This window comes from Populus trichocarpa, chromosome 17, assembly GCF_000002775.5.
Source record: "Populus trichocarpa isolate Nisqually-1 chromosome 17, P.trichocarpa_v4.1, whole genome shotgun sequence".
In the NCBI taxonomy this organism is placed as follows: domain Eukaryota; kingdom Viridiplantae; phylum Streptophyta; class Magnoliopsida; order Malpighiales; family Salicaceae; genus Populus; species Populus trichocarpa.
This window is the reverse complement of record NC_037301.2, coordinates 3,950,371-3,965,839: the sequence shown is the minus strand read 5'-3', so window position 1 is coordinate 3,965,839 and position 15,469 is coordinate 3,950,371. Positions and strand designations below refer to the sequence as shown.

The window sequence follows — 15,469 nt, the reverse complement described above, 5'->3', positions numbered from 1 at the left end:
TTTTAGTGTAATTCTATCTAAAGACAAAGTCTAGCATTATACAAGTCCTATTCACAAAAGGACTTCTACAACCAGTGAATAATTAATGTATATAAATATGCATGATACATGCACATAGAAATAATAAGGCCAGAGAGTTAATTATGTGCATATCAATTTAATATTAAAACATACTCTAAATGGTGTGGGGGAATCACTGTTCCCCCACACACATTTCACTGTGGATTACAACAGTAATCCATAGTGATTCTTCTCCCGGTTTTTTTTTTCTTCAACTTTCCTATTTTTTTTTTCATTATTTTTTTTCCAAATTTTTTTTATTTTAACTTTTAAATATTGACCTGATTAAAATTTTTGCTTTATAATTTTTTTTCTTTAAAATACTATGAATTGCTGCGATGTTTTTCCACATAGTTTTTCTATTTTATTTCTTTATTTTTCAAAATTATATTTGTCGATTTTTTTGCTAACTTTTCCCTTTTTTCTTTTTTTTTTGTTTTTTTTTTGTTTTTTTTTTCAACTTTCCTATTTTTTCTTTTTTTTTTCCAAAATTATTTTTGTTGATTTTACTTTTTAAATATTGATCTGGTTAAAATTTTTGCTTTATAATTTTTTTTCTTTAAAATACTGTGAATTGCTGCGATGTTTTTCCACATAGTTTTTCTATTTTATTTCTTTATTTTTCAAAATTATATTTGTCGATTTTTTTCATATTGAGCTGATTGAGAATTTGGTTTTGTAATTTTTTTTCTTTAAAACATTGTTGATTGCTACAGTGTTTCTCCGCATGGTTTTTTTTCTCCAAAATTATCTTTTTTATTTTATTTTTTAATATTGAGCTGGTTAAAAATTACAGTTACAATATGTTAGGAAAGCACTGTAACTTTTTTTGAAAATTACTGTTGATTGCTACAGTGTGTTTTCCCACATGGTTTTTTTTTCTGTTTTTATAATGTTTTTTCCTAAAATTATCTTTGTCAATTTTATTTTTTAAATATTAAGCTGGTTAAGAATTGCAATTACAAGTAAATACAAGTTTTTTCGCACAAAACACTATGGATTGATATAGTTTTTCCTCACATGGTTTTCTTCCAGTTTCTTTTGTGTTTTCTTTTTTTGTGATATTTTTTTCCAAAATTATCTTCGTCGATTTTTTTTAATATTGAGTTGGTTAGAATTTAACTTTGTAATAAAGCTTAATCATGTGGGGAAAACATTGTAGCTTTGCTCATAAAACATTGTGGATTGCTACAGTGTCTCTCCGCATGGTTTTTTTTTAATTTTTTTCAAATTATCTTTTTTCATTTTATTTTTTTAATATTGAGTTGTTTGTAAATTATAATTACAAGTCATTACAAATAAGGCTAAATCATGTAGGGAAGCACTATAGCTTTCATCTCAAAACATTGTGAATTGCTATAGTGTTTCCAACATGATTTTTTTTCTTTTTTTGGTGTTTGTTTTTTTTTTCTAAAATTGTCTCTTTCGATTTTTTTTTTTAATATTGAGCTGATTAAGAATTTAGCTTTGTAATTTTTTTCTTTAAAACACTGTGAATTGTTGCAGTGTTTTTCCATGTGATTTTTTTATGATTTTTTCCAAAATTATCTTTGTCGATTTTTTTTTAATATTGAGTTGGTTAAGAATTATAATTACAATAAAACTAAATCATATGAGGAAAGCGTTGTAGTTTTTCTCACAAAACACTGTGGATTACTATAATATTTCTCTAAATGGTTTTTTATTTTATTTTATTGGAAAAAGCGCTATAGTTTTCCTCACAAAACATTGTCAATTGCTACAACATTTTTTCTCATGGGTTTTTTTCCTTCCAAAATTATCTTTGTTTTTTTTTTAATATTAAGTTGGTAGAGAATTTAGCTTTGTATTTTTTTTTCTTTTTATTAACTGAAAAGTTAAATCATGTGACAAAAACACTGTATTTTTCCTCACAAAACACGGTAAATTGCTACAAATCATTTTGTTCAGTCTCTAAGTTTTTGATCGCCAACACAGCTTTTTTCTTCATCATGAAATATTTGCTCCATCATACCTTTAATTTCTGTTACTTATCTAGCGCTGGTTCACAATTATAACGCTATCAAGTACATTTGTTTTATAAGCCCGCGGCAGCGCGCGGGCATGTCATCTCGTTATATATATATCATGTAAAAATTAGTTTTTTTTATTTTTAAATATGTTTTTTTTTTATGAGAATGCTTGTTTAGTAATATTCACCTTTTATGATATCTTACCTGTTTTGTTGTGAATAGAATGTGATAACTATTAAACAACCTTCTTGAGATCCATTGAGTGTGAATGGTGGTTTCTGAATCCATCTAGAATATAATCAAGGAAAACTTGCACAAAATCAAATTATCATTTACATTCCAATGCACACACATGCTATGTATATATACATGTGTAACTATTATACGAGGAAAACAAATTTACATTCCCTCCGTCACGTATAAAGCATATGCACCTCTTCTTTTAATTTGAGACTGTTACAATTTGACATTCCTATCTATATGCTTTTTTGCTTTTCATACTTAAAAATCCCTTCAGGATCCTGGAGTCCATCATATTGTTGTAAAGAATATATACCTTGAATCCTAAATGTTGATGTATATGGCTCCAACACGCATAAATATTATACCGAGAAGAAGGTTTAACCTTGTGGTGGCTAAAAAAAAACGTAGAGAGAAATCTTGAATTTAAAATCTCATGAAGAAGAAATGCTACTAAAGAGCCACCTCTGAATTATAAGTCTAAAAGGTACCATTTTTGCCATCCACTCCCATTTGAATGCTTCTTCGTAAGCATTCATGTCTACCATCTTCCATCGCTTTAAAAGGTGAGTAGAACCAGATGCCTATTCACTTTATTCAGTGGCTGAAAATGGAACAGCTGCTTTAATTAGGTCATCTTTGGTTTATTAGATTCGAAATCTACTGGCCATATTAATTAGCACATTCCCTAGAAGCACTAATAAATCCTATCAAAATAAAATCAACCGGAAAAGAAAACAAAGCAAGGGTTAACTAAAAAGTGACAAAGAATAAGCTCTTCCAAGCAAAAAAAATTTGGGTTTGAAATTGGTATAATTTCATATTAATTTGTGCTATTAATTAAATTTTAATTAGAAGAGAAAATGAGAGTGTTGAGATTTGAATTTATAATAATTTAATCATTAAGATTCCGATATCATATCAAAAAATCATTTCAACTCAAAAACTTAAACCGTTAGGTAATGATTTAAGATATGATTTATATTATTTTTTTTATAAAAAACATGATTAGTTTCTTGAGGAAGAAGGAAACAAAAGAAAAAAGAAAAAAGAGGCATGATCAGGGCTTCTGAACTATGATTTATACGTGATGGAACTTAAATATTTATCTCGAACCATGATCGGCATCCATTTAAATTTTGTACTATATTTTTTCTCTAAGTTTATGTGCTATATTATCAGTAATAGTCTTATGAGATAGTTGATCTATAGACAAGACAATACTTGTTTAGAAGATAAGTATATATTTTTAAACTTTTCAGTACTCTTCTCTTTAACATTTTTTATTTTAAATTCTAATTAAAGCCATGTGATTTATACAAAAAGGTTCTCCTATTTCTCGAAAGATGGCATCCGTAAATTGACTTTCAAACAACAGAAAATACCAATTTGAAGATCTTTGCTTGTATGTTTCTTTTTATCCCAAATCATATCACGTTGTATGATGCTCAACTCCAAAGGAGGGAATAATTTTCTTTTGCTGAAGATTAAAAAGAATCCATATAATTTCCTCTTTTTTATTTACACAATTATTTAGTATGGTGTTTTTTCTCTTGTTCAGAAAATCGATTATTTATATTTTTGAGGAATTTTTTTTGTTTACTTTTCAAACATCAGAAAATACCAATTTGTAAGTTATTATTTTCTTGAATTGAATTTGATTATTTTAGTTTTTATTTCTATGAGACATATAACAACCGGTTGAGGAAGAGATACGGGGACGATCCTTCGACCCACCTGGATTTCAATCTGGATTTGTGGATGGAGGCATGATCGTTTGGTAGACCCAATAGAAATCAGGTGTATGGACTCTTCAACACTATGACCGAGAACTTGTTGACAATTCATAGTGTCTTAACCGTTAGGAGCTCGCAATCTATATCGAGCACCTAGTCTCAGGAGTTCACAATTTTGCAACAATATATGACCCATCTCACCAAACAATATGAGCGATTCTCTACAGATTATGAACAACTCTGTCAAATAGTCATGGACATGAGATCATAAATGGATGGTACTTGTGTGCCCCCTTTTAGGTTGTATGGTCACAGAAACAACTAGCCTCCTCCTTCTTCTCTTTTAGCGCCACCATTGTTCTACTTTAATTTTATTTGAGCATATAAATTTGTAATGAATATTTGGATTTTATATTATTCTATACAATTTATTTTTCTTAATTATTTTCTTTTTTTGTTCAAAAGTTTGTTTTAAAAAATATATTTTTTAATTTTTACAGACGGACACAATCTGTCGGTATATTCCAGAGAATTTGAAACAATGTACTTCAAATGCCACTATCGCTGACAGAATAATTATGTTGGTATTTACAAAGGGTTGGAATAAAATTACAATAAATACCACTAGCAATCACCGATAGAATTATTTCGTTGGTATATTAAAGCGGGTAATTTTTTTGGCGTACATTTTTCATCTGTAAAACCATCAGTATTTGTTTTTACCGATAAAAATGAAATTAGCGATGAAAGATTTACTGACGGACGGCTTATGTCCATGAATCTGTCGGTAAAATTCTTACCGATAAAATAGTAGTGTAAATACCGACAAAAAATTTTGTCAGTAAAAATGTTAAATATTGTTGTAGTGCCTAAAATCCATGTGCCCAGGCAGTAGATTGCCAAAGAGGTAACCATCTTCATCAGGAATCCAATCTACTAGCCATGAAGGAATTTGATCTTCTTCATGTTGAACTTGTTGACTGCATTCGTAGGGTATTCTTCAGTGTTGTGACGGTAGATCTCATTGATCTTCTTCATGTCCACCCAATAATACTCTCTGATATGAAATGACAGTGCACTGAGTCGATTATTTATTTGAGCAACCAAATTCTTGGTTCCATCATTGACAAAGAGCATCTCACAAGCTCACCGAAGGATTGAGAGGGAGGATCGGATGACATACCTCCTAAAAATATTCCTTTCTTGTCTTTTTTTAGTTAGTTTCATTTTTAGGAACAAAACTATTAGAAGAACTGGGTTTGTTATGGTGCTACGCAATTCATTATGAAGAACTCCTTATCCTTTTTTTTTGTTCTTTTTTTATTTATCCTTATATATATATATATTATTTGGTCGTTTTGAAGCCTAACTACATCAGATATTTAAATTGAATTAGAAAGACAAAATTTAAAGTAAGAGGATCATAATGTAAAACATGAAAAAAATACATGGTTAATCTTAAAATTTTTAAAATTTTTATTTTGGTTCAAAAGTTTATTTTTTTAAATTTTCAATCCCTGAAGGATGTGTTGTAGGAGTAAATAATTACCTTCTAAGTGGAATTGCTATAATATGGGCATTCTTCTTAGTAATAATTATTACAATAGGATAATGGCTATGATGATTTGAAAGGCAATATAGCATTAAGATTTCCAAGGTTCAGCCAAGGCTTAGCTAAGGACGCAACTATTTGTCGTATTTCGTTTGGCATTGCTATTGTGCATTACTTCGAGAGTCATAATGATATTACAAAGAAACATCTTTATTAGAATATTTTTTCTTCTCACTTCGGACAATTAGCAAATATTTTTCTATTGACATCCAAAAATTTGTTTCATGTAGCTTAGCAAGGAAATTTTTAAACATGGGTACATGACCCTTTGTATGAAGACCTATTGCTCATGCAATTTGGGATCCTTATTTTGGTCAACTAGTTGTGGAAGCTTTTACTTAAAGGGGTGCTCTTAGCCTAGTGAATATTGTTGATTTTGGTGTTTATCAGTGGTGGTATACAATAGGTTTGCGTAATAATGAAGATCTTTATATTGAAGCTTTTTTTCTATTATTTCTTTTTATCATATCCCTACTAGGGGGTTGGTTACACCTACAATAAAAATGAAAACCTAGCATTTCGGGTTTAAAAATGCTAAATCTCGCCTCCACCACCATTTTTCAGAACTCTTTGGAGTAAGTTCCTTGACTTTGATAGGACATTTAGTCCATGTTTCTATTCTTGGCTTTAGGGGGAATCTGTGTGATGGAATAATTTCTTAGATGTATTACTGAATCCCCTGGGGTTAGGCCTTTTTTACAAGTCAATGGAATCTTTATGCTCAAAATCTTGATTTAAGTATTCATTTATTTGGTACTCCCAAGGAGCAAGAATTGTCGTTCTAACCCTTCTCAGGTTAACCGATATTGCACATTATCATTTAGCTATTACATTTTTTTTCTCATTTCCAGTCATATGTATATAACTAACTTTGAGATTGAACACAATATAAAAGATATTTTAGAAGCACATATTCCTCTAGAAGGGATTAGGGCGTAGACATAGGGTTTTTATGACATAATCAATAATTCACTTCATTTTTATTTAGGCATTGTTCTAACTTCTTTGTAGGTTATTACTTCTTTAATAGCTCAACACATGTACTCGTTACCTGCTTATGCATTCATAACACAAGAATTTACTACTCAAGCTGCATTATACACTCAACACCACTACATCATAAGATTCATTATGACAAGAGCTTTTACTAATGAAGTTATATTTGTTATTAGAGATTACAATTCAGAAACAAATGAGAATAATGTATTGGCAAGAATGTTAGATCATAAATAAGCTATCATAACCTATTTAAGTTGGACTAGACTCTTTCTAGGATTCCATACTTTGGGACTTTATGTTTATAATTATGCCATGCTTGCTTTTGGTACTCCGAAGAAAAAAATCTTGATTGAACCAATATTTACCCAATGGATACGATTTGCTCATAATAAACTTCATATGGGTTCGATGTTTTTATCTTGAATGAATAATTTAATCTTCAATGTAGGTCAAAGCATATGATTGCTCGACTGTTTAAATGTTATTAATGAAAATAGTAATTTTATGACCGATGTCATGCCCTCCTGATGAGAGCACGATGTCGCGGTGACAATTCTCAGGCAATGTCTTTTAGAATGATCTTTGGTTTAGTTAGGAGTTACCACCTAGTATTATGACTATTAGAAATCATAATTGGTTTTTTAGAGATTCTAGGTAAGGGACTACTTATGTAAAGGAAAGGTATTTGCACCCCTAATATGCCTTACCTGAGGTAAGCTATAATGTTTTTATTTGTTTGCTATGGTCTGTTGATGTCTGTCTCTACCAACTTAATATGATAGGTATGCTACGATAAACAAATCCTAATTTTCTAGGTCAAGAATTCGGTCTGAGAAAGTGAAATATCCTCAATTATTGTTGAGGCTTCTTTTAGGGGCAAATAAAATTCTTTTTTTGTGGTTGTTGCGTTATTTCAAATAATATTTAAGATAAAATTCCTTCTGAATTTTATCCTTATATTAGAAGTGAACGAGTTGTATTATTCACAATATTATTTTGGATATTAACCTCATACAAGTTTCTTATCCTTATATTAAACTGGGTAATAAAATTATTATCCCTAATAATATTTTGGATATTAACTCTTTTTATGTTTTTTTAACCTTATATTCAAAGTAAATAATAATAATTATCCCTAATAATATTTTGGATTTTAACCCATTTTAGGTTTTTTATCCTTATATTAAAAGTGAATAATATTTTCTTGCAATATATTTCTTAAAACAATGCCAAAAGTGTCTTAAAATTTCCTTAAAAAGATGCTCAAAATAAATTTAGGATTTTTAGCCATATACAAAAAAAAAAAGAAAATTTTTTTTAATATATTTTTTTAGGCTTTGTTTGGTAAAAAAAACCCAAATTGTTTTGTAATAAAACTAACCCAAATAAGCCTAAAGTGTGTTTGCCAAACACATCCTTAGGCCAAAAGACCCTTGACAAAAAAGTGGCAAAACCAAACAAGGTATATGTCCTTTTTTTTTACCCGACCAAACAAGGTATATGACCATAAATCGAAAACAAAACCAAAGTAAAAAAAAAAATTAAACTTGCCAAAAATACAAAAACTAAAAAAAAACTTAAACAAAACAGATCAAACACAAAAAAATAAACATGAAGAACACAAGGCATGAACCCGAATGAACCTGACAATGTGGGCTCAGATTCATACCAAATTTGGTCAAATAAAAAACATATACTTGTTGGAAATCATGCAAGGAACAAAAATCTAGCATCCAATCTCTTTGATTTTCACTAAAAATTCATGATTTTGTCAAAATAGATTTCGGTTCAAAACCGAAACCTAAGGCTTAAAATTTGTTGTAAACATGTTATTTATGCAAATAAACACTAGACTTCTTGTGAATCATGCCTGAAAAAGTGTTATGGGCAAAGAAGTTGATCAAAATTGGTCTAAATCATGTAGCTAAGGTAATGTTCTTGGGAAGAACACAAAGAAACCCAAAAAACCGAACCCAGCAAACGTGATATTCAAATCATACCCACTATGGGAAAACCAAAGGCATAGACATGTTGGGAATCATGCAAGGATCAATAATCTAACATCTGTTTACTTCAATTTTCAACGAATCAACATGATTTGACCAAAAACAGGTTTCGATACCGAAACCAAACCATAGGATTTAAACACATTAAAACATGTTATTGATGCGAATTAACCATATATTATGTACTAATGAAGTCCAAGGAATAATTTTGGGCAAAGAAATGGACCAAAAGTGGTCCAAATCATATAGCTAAGACAATATTCTTCACAAGAACATGAAGAACATTGCCCAACAAAAAACCCAGCAACATGCTTAGATTGTAGTCCCTGTTAAGCCTTCAAAACTAATATTTTTGGCTTCTAAAACATGCTTTATTTATCCCAACAGGTTGCACTAACATTCACAAACATGTTTGAATAAAAAAATAACAAAACAATCAAAACACCAAAATAAAACTTGAGGTACCAAATCCAAAACAAAAATAACTTAACACAACCTATATGCTCATGCAACATGCATTCAAAATTTACTTTTTGAACTCATTTTATGCATGAACATGCATAATAAAGCCAAGGTAAACACCTTTGCATTGGCATGCATAAGCTAGGCCAAAACACAAACTAAAACAATGTTATATATAAAAAAAACAACAATAAATATGTATCAAAACATAAAAAATTTCAGAAATAACAACACTAAATGGAAAACACAGCAGCAAAGAGGTGAAATGCAACATTATTTGTTAAGCATTCCGAAACTCTTTGCCATGCTTGTGAACATAAATATATAAAAAACAAATAAAAAACAACTAAAGCAGGCTATAAAGGCATGCTTTTAGATTAGAAAGGTACCTAGGATACCTACTACCTTCTTCTTTTTCACCCCTTTTGTCTTGAACTTAAGGGCTATTTACGGGGGTTTTGGGAGGTTTTTGAATATATTATTGACCCTTGATCTTAAAGAAAAGGTTGTGAACTCTTGATAAGAACCCACGAGAAGCTTTTGAGTATGAACATACAAAAAGAAATCCAGTTTTTTACATAATTGGGCTTCACCCTTAGATGACTGAGTTCCTAATTTCAAGGCTTTGGTGGAACAATTCTGACATCATCATCAACTAAGACCACCTGGAGTTGGTATAGGGGGTGCACACCTTTTATTTAAATCTAACCTTACTCAATTTGAAGGTCTATAACTCCACATTCATTCATTTGAAGTTGCCAACTCGACTAGCCAAAACTGTTAGAGCTGATTGGGTTGCCTACTTTCAAGGCCTTTTCAGGCCACTTATGATGCCATCGTCGCCTGTGACCACCTGAAGTTGGTAGAGGGAATGCATACATTTTATTTAAATCCAACCTTGCTCAATTTGAAGTTTTGTAGCTTCACATTTATTATTTTGAAGTTGTCAATCCGATCAGCCAAAACTACCAAAAACATAGGCCAGGTCAATTGAATGGCGTGTCACTCACTTACTCTTCTTTAAGTTTGAATGATGCGTCATTTGGGTGATATTAGGGTTTCTAATTTGGAATTTGCAAATTTCAATTAAGTCTTTGTTCTTCTAATTTCTTTTAATTGCACACCTAATTGCCTTTTAAACTTTTAATTTCTTGCAATTTCACCCCCGACAAACTCCTAAGTTAGCCGCTTTTTTCATTTAATCTTTGGTTCTGAATTTGTGCATTTTGACCCTCAATTGACCAAACAACTTTTAATTTCTTCAATTTGGCCCCTGATTTAGTCAATTCCAGCCCCTATATTTACACATCTTTTCCAATTTGGTCCTTGGTTTTGGATTTCTTCAATAAAGTCTCTAATTTTTCATTAAACTTTCATATATATGCAATTAAGTCCCTGATTTGACAAAATTAACTCTTAAAATTTTCAATTCGACCCCCAGATTTTAACTTCTTCCAATTAAAGCCTAAATTGATTTAAAAAATTATTTTCCTTGCAATTAAACCCTCCATAAATTCAATTAAACTTGGAAAAATTCTAATTGAGCCCTTAAACATTGAATTTTGAAATTATCTCCTCAAATTGATTTTTCTTTGTCAATAGGGCCTTTATCAGTCAAAAATATACTGTTAAATTTTTCAATCTTGCATATTTGATCCTCCTCAACCAATCTTCAGCAATTCTCTAGGCATTATTGTATACCCTTCTTACTGATATATATATTTTTTATTTTCTTCTATTATTTTTTTAATTTTTTGTATTTTCTCTTCTTTTTTTTTGCTTATGTGGGGGCCAAAAAATTGATAATAACAACCTATGTCATAAGATCGGGATAAAATTATAGAAAGTAAACTCAAAAATAGACAAAGTTAACTCAGTTAACCTGTAAAACCCATGACTTGGGACATAAGACTAGACTAACCTCTTAAAAAGTAAATCAAAATAAATTATAAAGCGTAATTCTCAATTAAATCATCATTGAATGATAAAATTGAAAAAAAAATCATAATTAAAAAAATTAAAAGATAAAAAAATACCACCTTTTTTAGTTTTTTTGGTAATACTAGTACTATTCTATCTAGTTATTGTAATTATATTTTTAAATACAAATTGTATATATGGAATTAGCTGGACATTTTATTTGAAAACTGAAGATTTTATCTCAATAATAAATTATTTGTTAAGGATTTGAGAAAATGAAAGATTCTATTTGATCAAATTTTAAAAGTTTAATGACCGAAAACAAATTCGATGGTTGATTTAACATTAAAACTTCACGAAAGATATTGAAACATTTGAGAAAAAACTGAAATTTTCATAAACTGTAGGAGATTAAATTGAAATTAACTAGATTAACATGGACCAAAACTGGATTTGTCCTAACCTAAAATTATTATATTGACATGATCTATATATGAACCCGATTAATCATGTTATATGGATTCACAATAAGAGCTAGTATATGTCATAATTTTTGTATCTTGTGACGCTCAAAATAAAGTTCACAAATAAATTGCTTTAACCAACAATATGTTATTCCACATATATAGAATACACAATCAGGACCCAGAAGCAAACAAGTTCAGTTTCGAACTCTTCAACGATATTCTAGGGACACAGAGTTGATCCAGAACAAAACGTTCGCTTGGTAGGTTAAGGATATTCACTGATTGCCAAAAGTACTATGATAAATAGAGATTTGCCTAATAGGCCAATATTCAAGAAACTGAAGGAAAATGTTTTTCCCCTTTCCTTGCTTATTATCAGAGACTCGCTAGTCATAGACATGCTGTTATTTTAGTTTCTTGCTCTCACGATTACAGAACAAAATGTTCCTTGTAAACATCGAATGGTTTGGAAGCTGAAATCTGAGGCTTCTGCACACATCAAACAACACTATGAGAATTCATATGAAAATGTTTTCTAAACCAGGGAAACAGTGAGTTTATGACAGAAGATGACCTGCAATAACATGTTTTTCGTTATTTTTTTTAAGATTTTTTCAGCAAAGCATCTGCTTTCATTAACTTTCTCCAATTCTTCATGCATCATATCAAGTAGGTCACCATATGTTGCTCCGTGATATTTCTTCAGAATTTTAATTAAAAGGAAGGTCATAGCTCCATTCATTGTCTTTCCTGTGAATGCCTGAAAATTTATGTAAATAGACGAGTTAGCTAATTCAAATATTTCCTCTGAAGATACAACAATTAATCATATTAATTTTATCACATCAGAATGTTGAAATTTGTAGGTAGATAATAGAGAGAATATTATTGAACTAGTGCATAACTTACGGTGGTATCAGCAGCAACTTGATTATCAAGACAAGCACTGAGAGATATTGCCAATCCACCATCCGGATGTTTCCTAGCATTTCCAGATAGAGGGCTGTTATCTTCCCATTTGTTTCTGTTGCAAAGAAGAAATATGCATTTTCAGCCTATAAAGGTGAAACTACGCAAAGCAGGATAACAACTAAATGAGCAGCTGAAGATTGGTGATGTATCGAACCTTGCAAGCTTTATAACAATCGCAAAGGGATGAAACTTACTCTTGCCTATTGTAGACATGCTCAAGATCAAGGACAGTTCCGCTGTGACAGGCATCGACAATTGCATGAAGAGTGACACCTTTTTTGAGCGGCCAAACAATGGTTGAATTAATATCATTGTCAACGATCATGCCTTCGGTCATGAAATCCACCGGACAAATATTTTCGGCAAACCCATCTCGCTCATCGCCTTCAAAATCTGGTTGACTTAAGCCATGGCCGGAGAAGTAGAACACGAGGGAGTCACCTGCCTGACAGCCCTTCACGAGCCATTCCAGGGATTTCAGGATGTTTTTCTTTGTTGGAATTAGTTCTGGTTCTATCTCCTGCTCTGCATTTTGTAGCGCAAGAAATAACAAAGCATTAACTATTCTTCACGTATTTTGCGATAAATAAATTTCCAGACAACCAAGTTAATTACATAGAGTACTAAGATACCAAAGATTCAAATGAATTTTTATAGGAGACTATCGTCATTATGGAACCCAAGATTCAACGAACCTCCTAATAAAGAAAAAATAAATCCAGATGGGCAGTCATCTTGTGTGATAGTTGAAATCATCCATAGGTGGACACACGCAGACAATATGGTTATGCATTTGACAGTTTTCTTCATTCAAGTAAATTCGATTTTTAATGACTTATGTTTATTTTAATTATTATATAAGAGGAGAAAGCTAGGCTAGAAAAAATAAAAAATGAGTGGACTAAACTTTAGAAAGTGGTGCGGTCCAGATAATATTTTTTATTTTGACCGTTGTTCTTCCACATCCAATTTATGGTTATTCCTTCCTTTCTTCATTTCCAGCACAAAAAAATGACAATTCCAATCCGAAGATATTCCTTCCCTGATATTCATTTGGGTTATGGGAGTCCCACGGTAGATCCCTCATAAATTTGATTGCATCCCATGCACTAGCATATGCGTATCGAAAGGAAGATTTTCACTCATTAGTAAGGCAATGAAAAGAAAGTGAGAGCAGAAAATAAGAGAAGGAATAACAATTATAATACCTGTCAGAACCAGAATGTTCTCCTCCTTGAAGCCAAAATTGAGGGTCAACAATTCTCTCATGCTCTTCACATCATTGATTGTCCCCTTAAGCTTGTGCTTCCTTTTGTAAGTCACCCCGATCAGCAGTGCTCGCTTCCCTGCTGGTCTTGTCTCCGATGATGATGACCCCGGAATGTTCAAGGGGCAGGGCTTCTTATTCAACGAGTCTGGTTTTTTGCTACTAATTAGATCATTGCCTGATATCTTTTCCTTTGCCTTAACGATTAACTTTTCGATGCTCCGATCTTTGTTACCGAATTGTTCATAGGTTGGAATTGGATTCATCTTATTGCAAGTTGGGCACTTAACTTCTGTAGAATTTGTTGTCGGTATTGATAATCGGTGTCTACATTTACCGCACACAACCCCTCTAGTCACCATCATGATGTGATTATTGCCACTCATGGGAGCAATATAATTCAAATACAAGAAGAAGGTTCCCTTTCGAGACCAAGAAACAAAAGCTTAATGCAACTTCGATGGGAGAGGATCGAAGAGCAAAGGTGCAATGCCTGATTTACTTGTCGATTGCCAATTTATATGAAGGCTGAAGAATATTATAATGTCGGCACTTATGATGTGCTTTATTTGCAGTAAATTCTGAGTCTACTGTTATCATTGCTATGCGCTGTATGTTTTTGAATTCTCTTAAAGAATCCTAGAATTCCGAAGATGATTTGAAGATCTATTATAGCCATTATATGTATGCTACACTTTAGAATCCATCAGCTAGAATCGAAATCCTTTTAAAAGTTTTGGTAGAATCCATGCACCTATATTGCACAGAATACTATAAAGTAAAATGACAAAAATTTTCCTTTTCTTTTTTGGTTCATAAGGTAGAGATTTAAACTCAATATCTATAAACGGATAAATATAAGTTTCTTCGAACACACTTACATAGTATCAATCTGGCAAAACTCCAGCACATCGATCTATCTCTATCTTCAGAATCACAGCAGCCAACATCTTCAAAAGAGATAAATCTGTGTTTCTCCCAGAAGAGAACTTTATAATTGCATCAAACTCGCTTCTCCACCATAATTATTGCAAAGAACAATCTAACTGAAGAACACACCAGCCACACAAGATCATTGACCTTTCCCTTAACCATAGCGTTGAATAACAGAGTATATCAATTTCTCTTCTTTAAATACACTTCCAGATAGCTCCCATGTCACAAATACAAACAATGGCCACCATATAAGATAACTGAGATGAGAGAGCAAGAAAATCCCAGCAAGAACAAACCAGAAAAACTAATGAATACATCACAATATAACCCCAACTCCTGATCCAGCTATATTCATCCCGCAAAGCATCACACCGAGCTAAAATTCAAACATTCTTAAGGATCATCCAATTCCATCTCATTACATCCCATCATATATAAGAAGTTTTAAAATACTTAAAACAAGCCAGTAAAATTTGAGAAAAATAAAGCTACATTAAAATTCATCAAATTATAAATTGGGCTATATTATTACTTTATATTCATCTCATTTATAATTAAGAATATTTTCTAAAATATAAAGGTTTGTAAATAATGTAATGTCAATGATGTACTGCCATACTAACAGAATTATTAGGACCGTGAATAAAGCTTTGTTCATAATCTTATATATTCGTGCAATAAAAATAGACCTTAGTTGGATGAAGGAGTTTATTATAAGAATCTATAAATATTGTAAGAATAATGGTAATTAAAGACATAGAAAAATACATAACAAGTTTGTTCTAATAAAACTTAAATGTT

At 31.1% G+C, this 15,469-nt stretch overlaps 1 protein-coding gene across 2 annotated transcripts; it reads right to left on the bottom strand.

The window, feature by feature from the left end:
- Window positions 1-11,582: 11,582 nt before the first annotated feature.
- On the bottom strand, window positions 11,583-14,227 carry LOC7461273 (metacaspase-1). Of its 2 annotated transcripts, none has more exons than XM_024588698.2 (5): window positions 13,674-14,227; window positions 12,660-12,990; window positions 12,403-12,475; window positions 12,068-12,253; window positions 11,583-11,982 (listed from the first exon to the last, which is right to left on the bottom strand). In XM_024588698.2, the coding sequence occupies exons 1-5, from the start codon at window positions 14,116-14,118 to the stop codon at window positions 11,923-11,925; spliced, it is 1,095 nt and encodes a 364-aa protein (XP_024444466.2). In that variant the 5' UTR covers window positions 14,119-14,227; the 3' UTR covers window positions 11,583-11,922. The 2 variants fall into 2 exon arrangements, with proteins under 2 accessions (XP_024444466.2, XP_024444465.2); XM_024588697.2 differs by having other exon boundaries at window positions 11,586-11,982; window positions 12,403-12,517.
- Window positions 14,228-15,469: the final 1,242 nt, after the last annotated feature.